This window comes from Mytilus californianus, unplaced genomic scaffold, assembly GCF_021869535.1.
Source record: "Mytilus californianus isolate M0D057914Y unplaced genomic scaffold, xbMytCali1.0.p SCAF_2, whole genome shotgun sequence".
Lineage (NCBI taxonomy): Eukaryota > Metazoa > Mollusca > Bivalvia > Mytilida > Mytilidae > Mytilus > Mytilus californianus.
This window is the reverse complement of record NW_026262668.1, coordinates 15,655,054-15,677,484: the sequence shown is the minus strand read 5'-3', so window position 1 is coordinate 15,677,484 and position 22,431 is coordinate 15,655,054. Positions and strand designations below refer to the sequence as shown.

Here is a 22,431-nt window from a genome sequence, read left to right as displayed (position 1 = left end):
ATTAGAGCTGCAAATTTCAAATAAATCTAAGGCTTGCATGAATTATTTCTTAAATAACCACTAGAAAAATGTGTTCAATCCTTATAATTCTTAACCCAAACATTTTTTTCGTTGAATACTATTTACTGTCAAATCCACAGCTGACATGTTGTAACTAAGGAGTGCATCGCCATGTTGACTTGCTAAAATCCATGAATATGCAAATGATGCAATAGAATAGAAAATGACACAACACCTACCTCAAAACTCCATTTTAATGCGATATTATCCAAATTTAGAGTGTACACGTAATGGAATAGTCTTCAGCTTGAGAGTTTTCATTTGTATGATGTCATGTTTTGACATGACGTTAATGCACCATAATCATTCATGAAATTTCACGGAATTTTGTTATATTTTGATTTTATACATTTTTTAAGATCTTATGCATTTATTCCTTTTGTTATGCATTAGAATAGTAATAACGGTTCTGTAGTTTCTATTTTAATTTCAATTTGAACACAACGAAATCAACATTGTGTTTGCACATAGGTTATGATACATGTGGATTTATGTGGGAGGTAAATAGTAACAGCCATTAATATATACATCTCTGAGTCTGAGCTAAGTATAGATATATATATATATAGTTAATGCCAATGAGATGCAACACAGTAATGTATTGTTTCAAACAAACGGTTTTTTTAAAGCTTGTTATGTTTGATTTTGCAGGTATCAAATTTGGAGGAAAAACTTGGGCATAAGACGATGACAGCTGTCCAGCAACAAACAATACCTTATATAATACAGGGCAGAGATGTGCTGGTCAAATCTCAGACAGGCTCAGGTAAACAGATGATAAAATTATTGAATTGATTGCATATTTACACATAATTTAATGGTTAAAAATCATTTTTGAAAGGTTTACATGTGATAATAATTTATAAAATATAGGACATTCTATGTACAGATTTATTCATTTTTTTAGGAAAGACTTTGACCTTTGCAGTTCCTATTGTGCAGGCTTTACAGAGTATCAGTCCAAAGATTCAAAGAATACATGGGCCATATGCTATAGTTATTGTTCCCACCAGAGAGGTAGGAATTTATTGAAATATTAGTATGTTGCATATAAGTGATTTAGAACTTTTTGTGACATTAAACAATGTAACATTTAACACTACCTTTCCAGACTGATTCTTTGAAGATACTTTGAATTTTAGTACAAATGTATGTGGAGCATTTTTTATTTCATTCCTTTTTGCATGACAGAGGGACACAGAAATAATTTTCTTCTGTCTGTTGTCACTTAATCTTGGGAAACACAAAAAAATGCAACTTGAGACTTAGTGTTGTGCTTAAAAATAATTATATCTAGTAGAATTTTTGGTCACCATATAAAAATAAGAAGCTGTGGTATGATTGCCAATGAGACAACTCTCCACAAGAGACCATATGACACAGAAATTAACAACTATAGGTCACCGTACGGCCTTCAACAATGAGCAAAGCCCATACCGCATAGTCAGCTATAAAAGGTCCCGAAATGAAAAATGTAAAACATTTCAAACGAGAAAACTAACGGCCTAATTTATGTACAAAATAATGAACTAAATACAAATATGTTACACAGCAACAAACGACAACCACTGAATTACAGGCTCCCGACTTGGGATAGGCACATACAGAAAATGGCAGGGTTAAACTAGTTTGCTGGCGCTAAACCCTCCCCCTAACCTGGGACTATGGTGCAATGGCACAACACAAGAACAAACTTTACAAAACAATAAATGAAATACAAATATAAGAAACAACAATAAACGACAAATCCTAAATTACATGCCCCTGACTTGGGCCAGGCACATATAGAATGTGGCAGGATTCAACTAGTTTGAAGGCGCCAACCCTCCACCTAACCTGGGACAGTGGTGTAACAGTACAACATAAGAACAAACTATAAAAATCAGTTGAAAAAGGCTTAACTCATCAGATGGATACAAACAGAAATACATCTAACAAAAACACAGAGTGGACGTGGCAGGTTACTTATACATCCGCACTAAAAAAAGAAACTAAGTACAGATCTGAGAGTACTCACAGTTACTGACAGTTTTATGTTCAGTTATAAGATTAAATGTCAAAAATGTTATACATAGTAAAATTGTTTATCAATATGTGTAGTTGATCAAACTATATGGCTTTAAAATTTGACAATTGTTCCAATAGTTTAAGGAATTAGCACAAAAAAAAATACTTCATCTTGTTTCTTGCCTCCTGGTAGAAAAAAATATAGGAAAGAAAAATGTAAGTAGGTAAATTTATTTTATTTTTTAAAATATTTGACTAAAACTATATATATTGAAATGTTTTTGACCTTTTGAGGTCTTAACCAAAAATGTCTTGACTTTAAACATGCTTAATTGGTATTATCCATACATTTTTAAGCGTAGGTAGTGTGTCAGGAAACACAATTACAAAGTATATTGTTTTGGTCTTGTCTTCGGGTCAGATATACAGCCTATTGCCATCTACAAGCATTTTTGTGCCCCTGCCGTATAGGTGGGGGCATTAAGTTTTACCCTTGTCCGTCTGTACGTACGTACGTACGTCCCAAAATTGGTTTCCGTTCTCTAACTTGAGTTTGCCTCCACCAAATGTTATCAAACTTATACACAATGCTTATTACCACAAAACACAGATCAAGTTTGAATTTTGGTGGCGTCACTTTAATCTTTCTAGAGTTATGCCCCTTTATAAATGGAAAAATTGCTGAATTTTTCGTTTCCATTCTCTAACTTAAGATTGCCTCAACCAAATGTTATGAAACTTATACACAATGCTTATCACCACAAAACACAGATCAAGTTAGAATTTTGGTGGCATCACTTTAATCTTTCTAGAGTTATGCCCCTTTATAAATGGAAAAATTGCAAAATTTTTAGTTTCCGTTCTCTTACTTAAGTTTGCCTCAACCAAATGTTATGAAATGTATACACAATGCTTATTACCACAAAACACAGATCAAATTTGAATTTTGGTGGAGTCACTTTAACCGTTCTAGAGTTATGCACCTTTAGGAATGGAAAAATTGCAAAATTTTTATTTTCTTCTAAATATCAAGTAATTTATAAAATTGGAGTTATCTTCCTTTGTGCATGATTATAGATGAATCAACTACAATCAATGCTTTATACAATCTAATGTTAAATTTTGACTTCCACTGATCAAGTTGAATTTGGGTAGTGTCACTTTAACCATTATTGAGTTATGCCCCTTTATAAATCGAAAGAATGCAAAATTTTTAGTTTCCATTCTGTAACTTAAGTTTGCCCCAACCAAACATTATGAAACCTATACACAATATTTATTACCACAAAACTAAGATCAAGTACAAATTTTTTGTTTCCGTTCTCTAACTTTAGTTTGCCTCAACCAAATGTTATGAAACTTATACACAATGCTTATTACTACATAATACAGATTAAGTACCAAATTTGGTGGCAACACTTTTAGCATTCTTGAGTTATGTCCCTTTATAAACATAAAAATTGCTGAATTTTTCGTTTCCGTTCTCTAACTTTAGTTTGTATCAACCAAATGTTATAAAATTTATACACAACCGTTCTTGAGTTATGCGTGTTTACAAATAGAAAAATTGCTGAATTTTTAGTTTCTGTTCTCTTCTTAAGTTAGCCTCAACCAAATGTTATGAGACTTACACAAAATGATTATTACCACAAAACTCAGATCAAGTTCAAATTTGGGTAGCGTCACTTTTACCGTTCTTCAGTTATGTCCCTTTGTAACTATATGATATGCAAGCAGGGGCATCATCTGTGTCCACATGTGGACACTATCCACATTTATTTTTTAAAGTGTGCCCCTCCTATCTACTACCTATAAGGATGGCTACCTGACATATTGGAAATGCTTCTAGCTGGTTTTGAGTTAAACTTTTTGAGACTCAAAATAAGTTTTCTGAAAATTTTTTATTCCTAGATGATTTTCCTGCAAGAGAATGCATATTTTTGTCAAAATTTATTGCCTCTGATGTTTGCTTTTTCACAATTTCAATCAAAAAGAACAGAAGTTCATGGGCCCTTCATATAGATATGTAAATCCTTTTAATTCTCACAATATGAATTGACTGTCAAGCATTTTCTGAAGGCTTAAGTTGATAATATTCAAAGTACACCTATTCTCACATCGTGAGATTTATGGCAAACATAATGTGACTTTGAAAAATACACACTTGAAATGAGTTTTTTCAATTTTTACACTTTTGGTCTTTTCAGTCTGAAATTCTATTCTAAGGCTACTTTTATTAATAACACCCCTTCCCTACCAATAAGGTGGGGTGGGGTATTCTTGAGTCACCTTGTCTGTCCATGTGCCTTGTAAGTACAACTCCCCCTTAAAGTCTGGAAGATATTGATGAAACTTGATTAAGTTGTAGAACACTACTTAACATTGGCGTAGCTTACGTTGAGGCAACCGAGGCAGTTGCCTCGGTAAAAAATAATTAAAAAAAATTAAAAACTGTTTTTTTCCCACAAAATGCAGCAGGCTAGCTACTAAACCAACTTGTATATCGTCTTGTTGCCATTATTGATTCATACCCTTTGGGAGTTATGCAAGACCTATGGAAACATTTCCCTCCGGAAATCCCGACCTCTTTGCGGTAGTTTGCTAAATATGTCAGAGTCAAAAGAAATCAACACAATTGAAGCTTAAAAATTTTAATCCTACCCCAAGCTAAATCAGTAGAATAGATGATGATCCATTTCACGAGCCGGTAAATTATTAACTTTGTGTGAGAATATTTCCTAGAATATGAGGGTCTGGGTGAGGTTTACAGAATACAGAAACATGCCCTGAAATTATTTTAAGCTTAAAAGAATAGAGATTTAAAATGGTGCTCAAATATAAAAGAAAGGAAATCAAATCATGGACAAAAAGGATTAAAATAAATATTTGAAGTCCCCCATTCAAACCCTCATATTTAACTGGTAACGTCTAAAATTGAAACATTGTTGTGTGTTGAAATTTTCCCTAATACGTGTAGTACTCAAATTAGTACAGAGTTTCATTGACTTTGATATAATTAGAATAAAATATACATTAATCAACATGCACAGAATAATAATTTGTATGTTGGTCTAAAGTTTTATTCTTGCTTTTTAAAATTTTATAGTTTTTCAATAGCAGGGATTTTTATACGACCGCACAAAAATTTTGTGGTCGTATATTGGTATGACGTTGGCGTCGTCGTCGTCCAGCGTCGTCGTCCGAAGACACATTGGTTTTCGCACTCTAACTTTAGTTTAAGTGAATGGATCTTTTTGAAATTTGACCATAAGGTTAAATACCACAAATGGAAGGTTGGGATTGATTTTGGGGGTTATGGTACCAACAGTTAAGGAATTAGGGGCCAAAAAGGGGCCAAAAATAAGCATTTTCTAGTTTCCAGACAATAACTGTGGAACGGTGTATGGATCTCTCTGAAATTATACTACAAGTTTCCATACCACAAAGGGATGGTTAGGATTTGCTTTGGGGGTTATGGCTCAAACCGTTTAGGAATTAGGGGCAAAAAAGGGGGAAAAACAAGGTTGTCCTGGTTAATGGACAAATACTTTAGTACAAAACATAATTTAAAGCAGTGTAAGGGAGATAAATCAAATACATCATTGAAATTATCTCCCTTACACTGCTTTTAAATTATGTATAAAGTACTGGTTAATGAACAATAAAGATAATTTAAAACAGTGTAAGGGAGGTAATCCAAATACAACGTTTTGGTTACTTCCCTAACACTGCTTTTAAATTATGTTTAAAGAAATGCATATTTATAAAGGAAGACCAGTAAAAATATCTGCAAATGTTGCATCTTTTTTTTTACAAAAAAATCCATATGAAAGATTTGACACTATATTTTTAATTCTATTATAAAATAGATTAAGTTAGCACTATGGTAAATTTAAATGGGTAATTATGGTTGCCAACTCCATTGGAAATTTGAATTGAGATTATGACCATATCTTGAGGGAAAGAATTTTTTGGGGGAAAAAAGGGGGGGGGATAAAAAGAAATTGTGGGGGGTCAATTTTTTCTCATTTCAGATTTCAGAAATTAAAAAGAATTATTCTTCAAATATTATTTTTTTTTCAAATTTCAAATATTGAAAAATTTCAAGAAGTAATCTTTAATTGCACAGTATGGCGCATTAGATTTGTAAAATCTTTGATCACATTTATTTATTTGTTATGCCGAATCTAACAGTGTATTTAGATTTTTAATTTTGGGTCCAGTTTTCAAATTGGTCTACATTAAGGTCCAAAGGGTCCAAAATTAAACTTTGTTTGATTTTAGCAAAAATTGAATATATGAGGTTCTTTGATATGCTGAATCTAAACATGTATTTAGATTTTTGATTTTTGGCCCAGTTTTCAAGTTGGTCCAAATTGGGGTCAAAATTAAACTTTGTTTGATTTCAACAAAAATTGAATGTATGGGGTTCTTTGATATGCTGAATCTAACCATGTATTTAGATTTTTTATTTGTGGACCCCGTTATCAAATTGGTTCATATTGAGGTCAAAAGGGTCCAAAATTAAACTTTGTTTGATTTCATCAAAAATTGAATTATTGGGGTTCTTTGATATTCCAAATCTAACCGTGTATTTAGATTTTGAATTTTGGGTCCTGTTTTTTAAATTGGTCTACATTAAGGTCCAAAGGGTCCAAAATTGAACTTAGTTTGATTTTAACAAAAATTGAATTCTTGGGGTTCATTGATATGCTGAATCTAAACATGTGTTTAGATTTTTGATTATGGGCCCAGTTTTCAAGTTGGTCCAAGTTGGGGTCCAAAATTAAACTTTGTTTGATTTCAACAAAAATTGAATATATGGGGTTCTTTGATATGCTGAATCTAAACATGTATTTAGATTTTTGATTATGGGCCCAGTTTTCAAGTTGGTCCAAATTGGGGTCCAAAATTAAACTTTGTTTGATTTCAACAAAAATTGAATATATGAGGTTCTTTGATATGCTGAATCTAACCATGTATTTAGATTTTTTATTTGTGGGCCCCGCTATCAAATTGGTTCATATTGAGGTCAAAAGGGTCCAAAATTAAACTTTGTTTGATTTCATCAAAAACTGAATTATTGGGGTTCTTTGTTATGCCAAATCTAACCGTGTTTTTAGATTTTTAATTTGGGTCCCGTTTTTTAAATTGGTCTTCATTGAGGTCCAAAGGGTCCAAAATTGAACTTAGTTTGATTTTATCAAAAATTGAATTCTTGGGGTTCTTTGATATAATGAATCTAAACATGTGTTTAGATTTTTGATTATGGGCCCAGTTTTCAAGTTGGTCCATGTTGGGGTCCAAAATTAAACTTTTTTTGATTTCAACAAAAATTGAATATATGGGGTTCTTTGATATGCTGAATCTAACCATGAATTTAGATTTTTTATTTGTGGGCCCCGCTATCAAATTGGTTCATATTGAGGTCAAAAGGGTCCAAAATTAAACTTTGTTTGATTTCATCAAAAATTGAATTATTGGGGTTCTTTGATATTCCAAATCTAACCGTGTATTTAGATTTTAAATTTTAAGTCCTGTTTTAAATTGGTCTACATTAAGGTCCAAAGGGTCCAAAATTAAACTTAATTTGATTTTAACAAAAATTGAATTCTTGGGGTTCTTTGATATGCTGAATCTAAACATGTGTTTAGATTTTTGATTATGGGCCCAGTTTTCAAGTTGGTCCAAGTTGGAGTCCAAAATTAAACTTTGTTTGATTTCAACAAAAATTGAATATATGGGGTTCTTTGATATGCTGAATCTAAACATGTATTTAGATTTTTGATTATGGGCCCAGTTTTCAAGTTGGTCCAAATTGGGGTCCAAAATTAAACTTTGTTTGATTTCAACAAAAATTGAATATATGAGGTTCTTTGATATGCTGAATCTAACCATGTATTTAGATTTTTTATTTGTGGGCCCTGCTATCAAATTGGTTCATATTGAGGTCAAAAGGGTCCAAAATTAAACTTTGTTTGATTTCATCAAAAATTGAATTATTGGGGTTCTTTGATATGCCAAATCTAACCGTGTTTTTAGATTTTTAATTTGGGTCCCGTTTTTTAAATTGGTCTTCATTAAGGTCCAAAGGGTCCAAAATTGAACTTAGTTTGATTTTATCAAAAATTGAATTCTTGGGGTTCTTTGATATGCTGAATCTAAACATGTGTTTAGATTTTTTATTATGGGCCCAGTTTTCAAGTTGGTCCAAGTTGGGGTCCAAAATTAAACTTTGTTTGATTTCAACAAAAATTGAATATATGGGGTTCTTTGATATGCTGAATCTAAACATGTATTTAGATTTTTGATTATGGGCCCAGTTTTCAAGTTGGTCCAAATTGGGGTCCAAAATTAAACTTTTTTTGATTTCAACAAAAATTGAATATATGGGGTTCTTTGATATGCTGAATCTAACCATGAATTTAGATTTTTTATTTGTGGGCCCCGCTATCAAGTTGGTTCATATTGAGGTCAGAAGGGTCCAAAATTAAACTTTATTTGATTTCATCAAAAATTGAATTATTGGGGTTCTTTGATATTCCAAATCTAACCGTGTATTTAGATTTTTAATTTTAAGTCCTGTTTTTTAAATTGGTCTACATTAAGGTCCAAAGGGTCCAAAATTAAACTTAGTTTGATTTTAGCAAAAATTGAATTCTTGGGGTTCTTTGATATGCTGAATCTAAACATGTGTTTAGATTTTTGATTATGGGCCCAGTTTTCAAGTTGGTCCAAGTTGGGGTCCAAAATTAAACTTTGTTTGATTTTAACAAAAATTGAATATATGGGGTTCTTTGATATGCTGAATCTAACCATGTATTTTGATTTTGGACATTGGACCATAATAGGTAAATTAAAAAAATTCAAGTTCTTAGACCACATTCTTTCTGTGTCAGAAACCTATGCTGTGTCAAATATTTAATACCAATCCAAATTCAGAGCTGTATCAAGCTTGAATGTTGTGTCCATACTTGCCCCAACTGTTCAGGGTTCGACCTCTGCGGTTGTATCAAGCTGCGCCCCAGCGAAGCATTTTATTAAATATTTGAAGGAATCATTAATCCAGCGACATATATAGTAAATGTCTGTTTCTATATAAAAACTTCAACCAAAAACTGTTTTCATTTATTATGAAGGCTTCAGAAAAATGAAAATGTTTCCGCTAGTACTTCAACGGTTATCACTTTCACAATGGGAAAACCATGTAAGAATTTGAAGACATTCCAAGAAATATCAGGGCGAAACACATCCAATAAAAGTGCTGTGGTGCGTTTTACATGTAGCATGTGTCTATTTCTTAGTTTATCAAGAAATGGTGCTAGCGTAATGTCTTGTAATGTTTCTGGTATTAAAACCTGCATACAGCAAATCCAACCAAGAGCATAATATCATCATTGCAGAGTGCATGTTTTGAATCTTGCTGTTGCGTTCACTTGTAAAGCGGTAGCTGAAATCTGGATTTTTTTTTAATTCTGTACGTAAGTTGACATAGTTTCTTAGCTGTATTGTTTGACCTGCTGTGTCATTTAAGTATACCCCATATCCATCTCCTTTTATTCTCAAAGAATTTAAAATCTTAGAGTTCACTGAAAGGATTCAATTTGAAATAGTGGTAAATGTATTTGAGAACATTTATGTATTCATCTGAGCCGTTGATTGAAAATGATGTAGGTACCAGTAATCAACTAATAAATCTGTAGTATAACTTAGTGTAAGGCATATTAATATTATTATGATGAAATTAAATAAAACAACTGCTATAATTTTTAATAGATTCTTCTTGTTCAAATTGCAAAACCTCAACAGCTTCTGGGGGGCTGCAACCCCAGACCCCTGCCATGGTAATAACAGAATGCAAGATACGCCACTGTTTAAAAAGGTTAATAAAGGTCAAATTAAAACATGTTGTAGGGGAGATAATTGAACTTATTTACCTCAATATTGCAATTTATGGGTAAAATGGTAAACAAAACACAGTCATCACCCCTGTCCACTATTTTTTTTCAGGGTAAAATCTACACATTGTGTTCATTTGGCATACTAGTATTACAGCAGGCCTTTTATATGTATAAACCCATTTTCTTATAGCCATAAGTTAAATTTAGCATTGTTATCAAAATATATAAATAACATTGAAACGCTTCAAATTCAATATCGACTGAATTTACTTTAATGTTTTACCTATTAAGTAATTATCATTAAATGCATGAAATTTATTTAATAGCCTTTGGTAAGACAGAAACAGTCAAGAAATGTGGATTTCTTCTCCCATTAGATTATTACTATATTAAAAAAATAGGAAAATTACAGTAATTCTTCTTTTTATTTCAATGTCATTCTTTAAGGCATTTACAAATAACACTATTGCACTCTTCATACAAACAAACGTATAGCATGTAAGATAATTCAAGTTCAACACAATAGAATTCATGTATTTACAATGATTTACAATTGAAAGCAGTTATTTCAATAGATAACAAATTCTAAGGATGAATAAAATACGCTGAGAATACTAGTACTTTTATGGATTACTGATTGTTTTTTCACATGGAAGTCAGATTCATATTTGTTCTAACTTTTACTTTTACAAATTTGATTAAGCCTCTCCTTCAAAACTAATGCTCATTAGTTTGGAATATAAGACCTTCCTAATTCTTTCTTACTCCATGACTGACACAATGTTTCTGTTGGATATCAATGTGGATCAATTATTATTTGTATTGTACTATTAAATTTCATGGATTTTGTGGATTAAGATTAACCACACATTTAAGCTTTCAACAAAATCAAATTTCCTATGGAATTGTATGTATGAATTTTTAAACCAAGAAATAAAAATTTACACAAAATACAATTTTTGCTCAGTTCACTAAAAATAAGTTGGCAACCACAATAAATGAAATAAAGGACATATAAGATAAACTTAAGTAAGTTTAGACAATCTTAATCTGGCACTGGTTTGGTTATGCACATCTAAATCAGCAGCATGACGGAATAATTGTGTAGCCATGTTTGTATCCCCCATCATATGGTGAGCTATACCAATGCACAGAAATGATTGTGCTGCACTGACACTATCTAATGTGTAATTATAAAGGTTTTCCCTTATTTTGTGTAATAACTGAATTAAAGAGAGTTTACATAATGTGATGTCATGGAGATTGTAATAACACAGAAAACTCAGGAAATGAGCAAACGATACAGGATTAAAATGTGTCGTACCTTTAACAACATCTAACTGTAGTTCTGATGGAACAATTGATGACATATATTTCAGTGGTAGATCTAGAATTAATATCGTTTTTATCATTTTGCAAAATTTTTCTTGTTTAATTGAATTTAATGCAGATTTCTGGTTTAGATTTAAACTGTTTTGCCAAGGATAAATTTGCTCAGTTGTGAATTTCCAAAATGTGTAATTTGTTATACTTGAGGCTGCTAAATAGTTTTTCTGAACATAGAGGTAAGAGGCCAACATCAGCCACCCAGATACTGCATCTGACTGCGTTCTTATCAACAGATGACTAAGGTCATGTTTGCTCTTGTGGTATTGACATTTGTTGTTTGATCTAGGTCGATTTTGTGAATCATGTGAAACTAACTGATGTGCGTTTGACAACATTACACTAAAGATACCTCTTGATACAGAAGTACTAGAATGATGTAGAAATGTATAGAGCAGCTTGGTAGGATGTTTATGAGAATTTTGAATTTTCATAATATCTTGAATTAATGTAACCTTTTCAATTGACAATGATTTAGTAACTTCACAGGGAAGTGTAGAAACGTCTTTCAGAGTCTCAGATTGATCAAAACAGTGTATTCCTTGTTCATATAAATTCTTTAGGACATTGGTCATTTTATCTTTGTTTTCAGTATTAAATCGTAAATAAAACAAGTTATTGTCAGGAATGAAATAATGTAATAATGTTTCATATTCAACACAGTACAATAGTCTCTTTAAACAAGCCATGAAGCATGGTACGATATTATCTGGTCTCCATACTGTTGGTTCTGATTCTTCTGAGATCCAAAACATCAAAGTCTTAAGAAAATAGGAACACAATAAACCCTTCAAATCTTGGTGCTTGTCCACTATTTCTTTGAGCAAGATTTTTAGCAAGGCATAGCATAATAATTGAGTATGATCAAACGAAAATATGAGAAATTTTTCTGCTACAGAAAATGATATTCTCCATTGGAGATTTTCCTTTAAAGACCCTTTGCAGCCAATTGGAACAAACAAAACTCCACAGGCGGTTATTTTGGAAATGAGTTCTGGAGAAGGCCATGTTGTACGTGATCTTATGATCCAATGTTGTGCTTGGGATATCCAATGGTCACACTTGAAGCTCCAAGCAAAATCATGGCTATCTGTCTGGGACGAAATGCATGGCCCATGAATTTTAAGAGTTTTGCAAAGAATACGTTTCATGTTGTATAGTTTATAAAGCTCACTGGAAATCTTATTCTTCTCAAAGATTAGTTCAGGAACTAAATGTAAAGTGGGGTTTTTGAGAAGACGAAGTTCTGCGAAACATGGAGGTGTGTTTTCTGTATCCATTACGAGAGGAATCCTCTCGAATTGGAAAACAAAATCTCTGTCTGACTCGTAAACGGTAAAGAAAGGATCAATATACATTATGTCAAGGTCACTGCCTTTTAAGTTTAGTCCTTCACCTTTACTTCCACTTGTGATTTTTTGAAAGCCTCCATTCCCAAAGTCATTTATTGTGAAAGTTAATCTCCTAACTCTCACTTCCTCCACAGATCCAATCTCCTGACAAAGGTACTTGTAAAATTGAAATGATAAACTTTTGTCCATGGACATTTTTAATGTTCTCTCTCTCTGTATATTATATTAATCTGTAAAATAATCATATAGTATTATAATGTCATGTACAACATAGTTAAGAGATGAACATTTGGTAATGACTTTGACTATGGACATTTTTAATGTACTCTATCAATCTGTAGAGTATATAAATCTGTAAAGTAATAATGGCATGTATAAAATATTTTATAAAGTAACACCTGTATAGTGGTATGTTGCAGTGGTTTTTTTTTATGTCAGCTTCTTTTGTAAAATCCTTAATTAGAAGGGTGACATGGGGGTACTCATTTCTAAAAATCCATATTTTTTTGAAGTTTTTCCCATTTCCCATATTTTTTCCTTCTTTTTTTCCTAGATCCCACTTTTTTTTACCGCATATTTCTTACATCACCCCTTCTTTTTTACCCCCTATTTCCCACATCCCAAATGTGTGTCGTCCAATCATTAATTTCAGTGCAGTTACAGCAGGTACACTACAGTGTGTACACAGAACAAGGAAGTTAAAGTTTCTTCCTTGCTCAGTGGACTATGAAACCAGTATCTTTGTTTAATTGATTTTTACTACCCAATTGATTGATTGATTAATGTTAGGTCTTTAAGGCCAATTTTAGCAATATCAGCTATTTCATGGTGGTTAGTTTTTATTGGTGGAGGTTGCCAGAGTGTCCGGAGATAACCACAGACCTTCTACAGGAAAACTGACAATCTTAGTCAATCAAGATTGGAGTTAAACGCACTTGCAACATATGGGTTCAAACTCAGTCTTGAACAGTCTAGTGATACAGTAGATGAACTACTTTAATAGATCACTTGGCCATCATATTATGGGACTTACATGTATCAAAGAATTCAAGGATCAACAAACTCACAAGCAAACTTAATACACACTAAAATAGTTTAGCTGTAATAAAGCTTTGACTAAACAGGCAAACCAAACTGCTTAAAATTAATGTGAATCAGTGTTTTTTCTTTTCCTGAATATGCATGAAATATTATCCACATGACAAACAGCAATTATTCCATCAATGGTGTTTTTCATGCATTTACTTATTTTGATTAAACTTCACAAATAGGCAAAAGTTTGGAAAGCAAAAGAAAGGTAAAAAGTATTGGCAGTTACAAAATCAAAAGGGTAAACCAATAAAAAAACTGACAAAATTGGAAAAGATCAATTTTGGCTGGATAAGTTTGAACCTTAATTTCATTTATTTATTATGTATTCTTTTTAAAAATGAATTTATCATGTTTATTTGGTTAATCATTTTAAACTAGAGGCCCATTACTGGAATGTGATAGCATATAGGAGTAGGAGTCAAAGTACAAAATACACCAAACTAGTAGACTCCATTGAAAATTGTGTGATGGTAAAAAGGGTAGACAACCCTAAAACTCTAACTACTCTATTGCCATTATGTCATATCAGAGTTTGAATTATCCAAAGTTGATTCAAAATTGTTCAAAAAAATAGAGTTGAATTTTTCTTTGTTGATAAAAAAGGGTATTGGTTTTTTTTTTACCAAAACTTTGAGTTATTAAAATGAAATTTTCATACACTAAGTTTTGATTAATGATTGAAATCTTTTATTTTCAGCTGGCCACACAAAGTTTTAATAATTTCCAAAAATTGGTCAATGTGAGTATCAATTTAATAAATAGAGAGTAAACAAACTGGTTTTCTCAATTTTTTTTTTAAGGAGAAGTTATGATAAGGCCACAATTTTAGCCTCTTGAAATTGAAAATCGAAAAGTATTAAAATCTACCAAACAACATCCTTCGGATGTTCATAAGACATTAGTGTGTCACACATCAGTATTTCAATTTTTGAATATTGTCTAAAAAAGTATAACAAAAATACCAAAGCCCAAGGTATATTCAAAAAGGGAAAGGCAATAAATACTGACAAAATCAAATGTAAGACTATATCAACCAGAGAAACGAATGGAAAACAACTGCCATATTCCTGACTTAGTACAGGCATCTTCCAAAGAAAAAGTTGGGTAAATGCAGGTTTTATAGCTTGCAAAACCTCCCACTTGTGTGATAGTTGTTTATAGTTCTGTTATATTGACAAAATTGGGTGAGCAACATATTCGCATTAGGCCTTTAGATAAATTCTTATATTTAGTGCAAAACAGCAAAAACTGCCAAAATAACCTCATTTTGAGATCAGGAGCAAGAGCTATACCCAAAAAGATATTTTGCTACAATATGTATTTTACAAAGATGTGTTTAACATATATTTAGGTAAAGCTCTTGTTCATGTATATTTTGGGAGAAAGGGCCATTTTAGGTCAAATATGAAAATTTAACATGTTTATGATGACACAGTGACATCATAATGGGGTTTTCTGCACTAAAATTTCCAGGTTAAAGCAACTGGTTCTTTATTCAATAAATTAACATAATTGAATACTTTTTTTTCTTTCTATTTTTGCAATTTCAGGGGTGAAGTAATGGCTCTTATTATACCTCCTCCTGTACTGTATGTCCCAAACACTTGATTGATTGATTGATTGTTGGTATTTTAACGCCACTTTTAAGCACCACATTTGGGCTATTTTGTGGCGGTCAGTTTTTATAGGTGGAGGAAGCCGGAGTGCCCGGAGAAAACTACCGACCTTCCATAGTAAAACTGACAATCCTTGTCAATTAAGATTGGAGTCGAGTGCACCCGCACGAGCGGGGTTCGAACTCACAACCTCAGTGTTGACTGGCTAGTGATTTAAGTAGTAGAATAACTTAGACCACTTGGCCACCGAGGCCCCCCCCCCCCCCCCCCCCCCCAAACACTTGAAAAATAATTTTGATGAAAATAGAAACTGAAGTCATTTGTTAACACTATTACAACAAAAATCACAGGTCGAAAACTAAAAACTATGTTTGCAATTTGTTAAAATTAATTCAATGCTAAAAAAATTGAAAATACTTACTAAACACGAGGATATTTAAGGTACAATCGACATTTTTACTTCTGATTGTTGTTATAAGTAGTACAGAACTTTTGATGAATAATGAGTTTTCAGGGTACATTGGACACCAAGTTGTTTCACATTGTAATATATCCTTTAGTGCAATATAATAAAAGGTGGTTTATAGTTATTGATTGTTATTTATAGTTTTTTATAGTAATTTATAGGGTGAAAAGTGTCTTAGATATCATGAACAGAAACAAACTGTGACATTGAGTCATCAAGGAAATACATGTTTGGTAAAACATGGGACCAATCAATGTTTTATATTCAGGTAAAAGCAGGAAATTGAATTTCATAGAAATATGGTTTCTTTCTTCTACCACAAATAATTATTAATATATTCAGGATTTGATTTCTTCCTTACATTGTGGTTTTTACTATTTCCACTTGAAGATTTCTTCAAAATAGATTATACACTGTATCTCACAAGTAAAAAATCAATATACTGTTTTTGGAATATACAAAATCTTGCAAAAAATACAACAGAGGACATTTTAGTGAAAAAATCAGACATATAAATGCAAGATTTACAACACATTTTAGCCAAATCTCAAATTATCAATGTCCATTTGAAGAACCATAAAATTAGTTTATTTTTACTCATTTATAATTTATAATATATAAAGTGAAGTAATGATATATTATGAAAGTAGCACAATATTGAAATGTCTAAATACTTTGCACAGTAAAATCAAGGAGCTCATTTAAACCATCCAGTTTTGTCAGGTTTTATGGATTTCTGGGTTTTTTTTACCATGGAATTCAGTATTTTTTTTGTCAATACATTATTTTTTTTAAATTGTGCAATTTTTTTTTTGTAAAGTCCTATTGTGTTTTGTATGTATCTTTAATAACCCTTTGGATCGTTTATAAATCTTTAGAAACACTTTGAATTATTCTGATTTAAATACAGATCATATGGTCTTACTTTCCTTACCAACAGAGTTCTCCAAAAGTGGTGGTCCGAAGATTTTGAGAACTCTGTTACAAGGAGCTGACAGTGCTCTGTTCAATAACTTTCTGCTTTACCTTTTTAGTATCCTCATGTTTTGTTGTAACAATTCACAGACTTTCAAACATTTAGTAGCAGATATTTCATTGGTTGATGTAATAATCATCATTTAAAATTTTTTTTTTCTTTTTACAAAACTATTGAATGATTAACATATAATGATGTTTAAAGACATATTCTGTTTCATGTGTTAAAAATTTACAAATCTGATTTTAGCCTTTCACATGGATAGTACCAGGTTGTCTTATGGGAGGAGAGAAGAGAAAAGCAGAAAAAGCAAGGTTACAATTAATTATTCTTTATTTTTGAAATTTGAAACTTTTGGGATAAATATCTATTCCTCTAAATTTTCTTACAATTTGAAAAAGGACTATAATTTTCTTTTATTTTCTTACTTCATAGAAATTTTCTTAAAAACCTCATGTATATGACTATGGAAGAATATGCAATAAAAGTCATTTCAGAAAAGTAGCCTCAGTCCTTAATATCAGTATCAAAGGACAAAGTGAGCAACAACAGGTCACCATAAAACCTTCAGTGACCAAACCAATACTGTTTAGTAAGCTATAAAAGGCCCCTGGAGGACAAATTATGAATTAGTTCAAAAGAGAATATTTTTTTTTACAACAATGAATAAAAATATAAACAATTATAGGAGACAACAACCACTGGAGTACAGTCTCCTGGCTTGGTACAGACACATAAATGATATGGCAGGGTTAAACATGATTGTGAGTGCTGAATCCTCCTCCTAACGTGGGATAACACTACTAAAGAACAAATTATGATCATGATTACATATAAACATTGAAGGGAAAAGATTAACCGATATATAAGTATCTATACAACTTTAATACGCAATGGGAAAAATTATTACATAATTTGATTACCAGTATAAAGATAAGTTGCACTGCAACTGTTACACATATATAAAGCTTTTGTTTAGTAACTGTTTTTCCACTTTAGGTGAATAATTTTGTTGCAATAAAAATCAAAAACCTTTATCACTGTTTGACTTAACTATACATACCATCATTTTTAGTGCAAATATCTTGTTTTCAAGAAAAAAAAACCGTATAATTTTATTTCTAGATTACGTAAAGGTATAAACATTTTAGTATCAACTCCAGGAAGATTATTAGACCATTTACAACATACTGGTAGTTTATCACTGTCTAAAGTAAGATGGTTGGTTTTAGATGAGGCTGACAGGTAGGCTATTTTAAATTGAGTTCTGTAAATTGTCATGTGAAAACAGCCGTAGTAATTTGCTTAGGGATATTCCAAATAAGAAAAAAATGCAACAACCCATATTAAAAATTTGAGTGTCTCCCAACCCCTCCTCCCAGTAAATTTTTGAACAGCCCGTAGTGAACATCCCTTATCATTGGTTTTACAGGTCATTAAACATAACAGTAGAAGAGTAATAATTCCATGCCATCACATAATTCTGTATATATTGGGAAGTCTATACATTGTAGCACAAAATATGTTAAGTAATTTAAACATGAAATTAAACATATTACATAGGATGTTAAAGTAAACAATGTGATTTTTGTTTTCAAACCTGCTTCACAGACTTGAATTATTGTGAAAATGGTGGATGATATGTGATCAATATTCCAAAAAATTATGAATTTGGTGCCGATTCAATTAAAGATGACCACAACCATGGATAAGGTTTAATACTAGACCTTATTGTAAACATATTGATTTGACCTTCCATCTATTTTGATTGGAGAACCACTGATGAGTTTTATGAAGATGAAATGTATATCTGGCCTATCAAATTATAAGCTTGGTATCATTGATAAGTTTTTATTTTACAGACGCTGGATGGTGTAATGAAGGTCTTTTATTAAATATATAATTATGACACAGATTAGAATAGCAAATGGTGTCCTCCATGGATTGTGTTACACAATAACTTTATTGTATCATATATTACATTGGCAATTCTTGACACTAGGCTGTATATAAGCATTACACACTTTTTAGAGGCAATTAGTGTATCTAGGTTTAATACTTATGGTATTAAATCAATTTGTCAGGAATGAATAGTATTTGTCTTACTTAGGACACAAATGACATGATTTTAATAATTACATGCACCATTTTTTTCCAGATTGTTAGAATTGGGCTATGAGAAAGGTGTTGCAGAAATAATTAATTACTTAAACGAGGCAACTACACAGAGACAAACAATTATGTTATCTGCCACACTAACTGCAGGTAAGGTTTTAGAATAAAACGTTTAGTTTACACTGTGTCATAGAGAAATGGTTAAGTTTACACTGTCATAAAAAAGAAGTTTAAATTTACAATTTGTCAAAGAAAAGAAGTTTAAGTTAACATTGTGTCTTAAAAAAAAAGTTTCAAATTACACTGTCATAAAAAAGTCATTTAAGTATACACTGTGTCATAGAAAAAGAAGGTTTAAGTATACACTGTGTCATAGAAAAAGAAGGTTTAAGTATACACTGTGTCCTAGAAAAAGAATGTTTAAGTTTACACTTTTTCATGAAAAAAGAAGGTTTAAGTTTGCACTGTGTCATACAAAATAAGTTTTTTAAGTTTACACTGTGTCCTATGAAAGAAGTTTACGTTTACACTGTGTCATAGTGACAATTCTTGTGACAAATTATATTTATGTTCTTTGGTGTGTGTCAGTTAGAGGCACATATAATATTTAAGGCACATATGTGAAGGTATATTTTAAAATCTCATAAAAATATCTGGAGAAATTTTTGAATACTGATCTTCCCAATAATTACACTTTAACAAAAATACACATACATAAAGAGTGTAAATAAAATATTAAAACTGTTTTAGTCTCACTATTCAGATATCTATGGTGTGTTATATATTACAGACAAAGTTCTATTTAGAAAGAAACATTCAGACTTCAACTATAATACTATACAATTATTGACTTTTGATGAGGTTGATGCTATATAAATAACACATAGCTGAGTGGGTGATAGAGCAGATTCTTACCCCGAGAAAACATTGTCAACTGAGGCGAAGCCAAGGTTGACAATGTCTTTTCCAGGGGTAACAATCTGCTCTATCACCCCCTCAGATATGTGTTATTTAATTTATTATACTGAATGTTCTGTTATTACTGTCTATTAAATATTGACGGATATTTATGGGATAAAGTAAATTGTCTCCCTCGTATTAACCAATCAAAATTTATTATACTTCATGCCAAAATGCAAGATTTTGATTGGTTAATACGAGGGAGACAATTTGCTCTATCCCATGGCAAATAATTACCCTTCACGGAGACGCTTGCTCACATGTGCTCTTTAATAAATACGGATGATTGTTATGTACAAGACGACATAGTTTATTACTTTGAATTTGAAATTTAATAGAAAGTAATAACAGAACATTCAGTGTAATAAATTAAATAACACATATCTGAGAGGGTGATAAAGCAGATTGTTACCCCTCGAAAAGACATTGTCAACCTTGGCTTTGCCTCATTTGACAATGTTTTCTCGGGGTAACAATCTGCTCTATCACTCTCTCAGCTATGTGTTATTTATATACTGGCATTTTGACATGAAGTATAATAAAATGATTTCTCAACCACAGATATATGATATTCACCTAGGCCAATGGCCGAGGGTGAGTGTCATATCTCTGGAGTTGATAAATCATTGTATCAACTGAAATCAAAAGTCAAGAATTGTTTTATTATATGACTTTTTTTATCCTTCTCTAATTTTCTAGTATTTGCTAAAAGATACTTTTATAACTGCTCTCCTTTTTTATACTAGATATATCATCTGCTTTTTGCAGTTGTTAATTTTCATAAGTTGAAATATTCAATAAAGTTTACTAATCAAATACGCTGGAAATTAGAAGAAGAGAAAAAATTAACCAACAACAAGAAGGAAAAAAAACCGGGAATTTGCATGACATCATAAACCTACGTCATTGGTGTTGCCTTGGAATATCTATATGTAGGTACACAGACTCTATATTAACCTCTCTTGGTTTTTGTTGCGGTGAATTTAATGTTTTATCAAAGAGGATTTCCTATGCTTTTAGCCAATGAGAAAACAGAAAATTTATAGTCATTTAATAATTATTTTTATTTGACATACTAGGACTTGTTTTAAGAATGTAAATTTGTGTGACTTTCACCAAATTATATCTTATAAGATAATTACTTGTAATTCATAATTTCATTTATAACATACGATACATCTTGATCATAAGAATTTTTATGAAAAGTGCCAATGGAAGTTTTTGTGACTGTATTCTTTCTTAGAATTCATTCTTAGGAATAATATTTCATAAAGAGGTATAAGGAGGTATTTGATGAAATAAACTGTAAAAACAAGAAAGAAAAATAGCTTTAACACAGATTTAAATACTTATTTCACAGAAAGAGGTATAAAGATAAAGCATGTAGACATGAGGATTTTTTTTTCATTACATTTAAATCTATTGATGACTAGGTGTAGAAAGACTTGCGGGTTTAACATTAGATGATCCAGTCCATGTAGATATCTCACAGTCAGATTTACCAAAACAGACTCAAGACACAGGATCAAAGGAGAATACAGAATCAAAGGACAACACTGAGTCCAAGTTTACACTACCACAAAATCTTAAACAGCATTTTGTAATAACACCACCAAAATTAAGACTTGTAACCCTGGCAGCATTTATTACATGGCATTGTAAGGTAAATTGGTAAATCTCATTTACAGGTAACATGTTTTGTTTGTTCAAAAAGAAGACATTTGATCTGATTTCCTGTATCAGGAGAGTCATTATCTATGCAACAACTCCTTGAGGGATGTGTAGGTGACTAGACCTAATTCTCCTCCATACCTAAAGTAACCTCTTCTTCTATGGCACTCCAAATTTCCTTTCTTTCATCATGGTCTTTGCAAAACATTCCTATTTGATTTTTGACAATTTGGTCTCACTCTGGATGTCCTTGAAATATTTTCTACTTGACATAAGCTAGCAACAATCCATCATAATCTATACTGTAACCTGTCAATACAGAGTCATGCATACACATGAAACCTGTCTAATATGAACTCTTTTATCGGATTATTCATTAATTACACCTTATATATTTGAAAAAAAATTAAATAACTGTGGTGGGGAAGAGGGTAGAAATTATAAAAATGGAAAGAGTGACAAATAGGTACAACAAAAGTCAATCAAATAAAAAAGAAGACTGCAAATAGAGCAACACATGCGCTACTCAAACAGCGGTCAACTAAGATGTTTTTTGAAGGGTAAGCAGTTCCTGAAAACTGTTAGTCAGTGTAAACTACCATTCATCTGTCTACTTGGAATAAAATCCTAGTCCAGAATGAGTTCAGAGTAGACCGATTTTTACTATGAATGGTATTTGTTTTGATAACCAATTGACTTTACAGTTTTCTTTAGACTTTGTGTTCTCTTGCTTTTATGGGGATTAACTGTTTATCTTGTATAAATCATAATTCAGGGGAAATTAAAATATATGTTACAAATATAGTATAGTGGAAAATGCAAAATACAT

The 22,431-nt window shown here is 31.6% G+C and overlaps 1 protein-coding gene across 1 annotated transcript in view; it reads left to right on the top strand.

Annotated features, from left to right (window-relative positions):
• LOC127729330 (probable ATP-dependent RNA helicase DDX31) overlaps window positions 1–22,431 on the top strand; it is a 41,137-nt gene that overhangs the window by 7,015 nt on the left and 11,691 nt on the right. Inside the window, exons 4-10 of the mRNA XM_052237088.1 lie at window positions 712–826; window positions 968–1,077; window positions 14,496–14,537; window positions 17,106–17,170; window positions 17,982–18,101; window positions 19,015–19,121; window positions 21,365–21,594. Coding sequence (XP_052093048.1) covers window positions 712–826; window positions 968–1,077; window positions 14,496–14,537; window positions 17,106–17,170; window positions 17,982–18,101; window positions 19,015–19,121; window positions 21,365–21,594 — 789 coding nt within the window. The remainder of the gene's footprint in view (window positions 1–711; window positions 827–967; window positions 1,078–14,495; window positions 14,538–17,105; window positions 17,171–17,981; window positions 18,102–19,014; window positions 19,122–21,364; window positions 21,595–22,431) is intronic.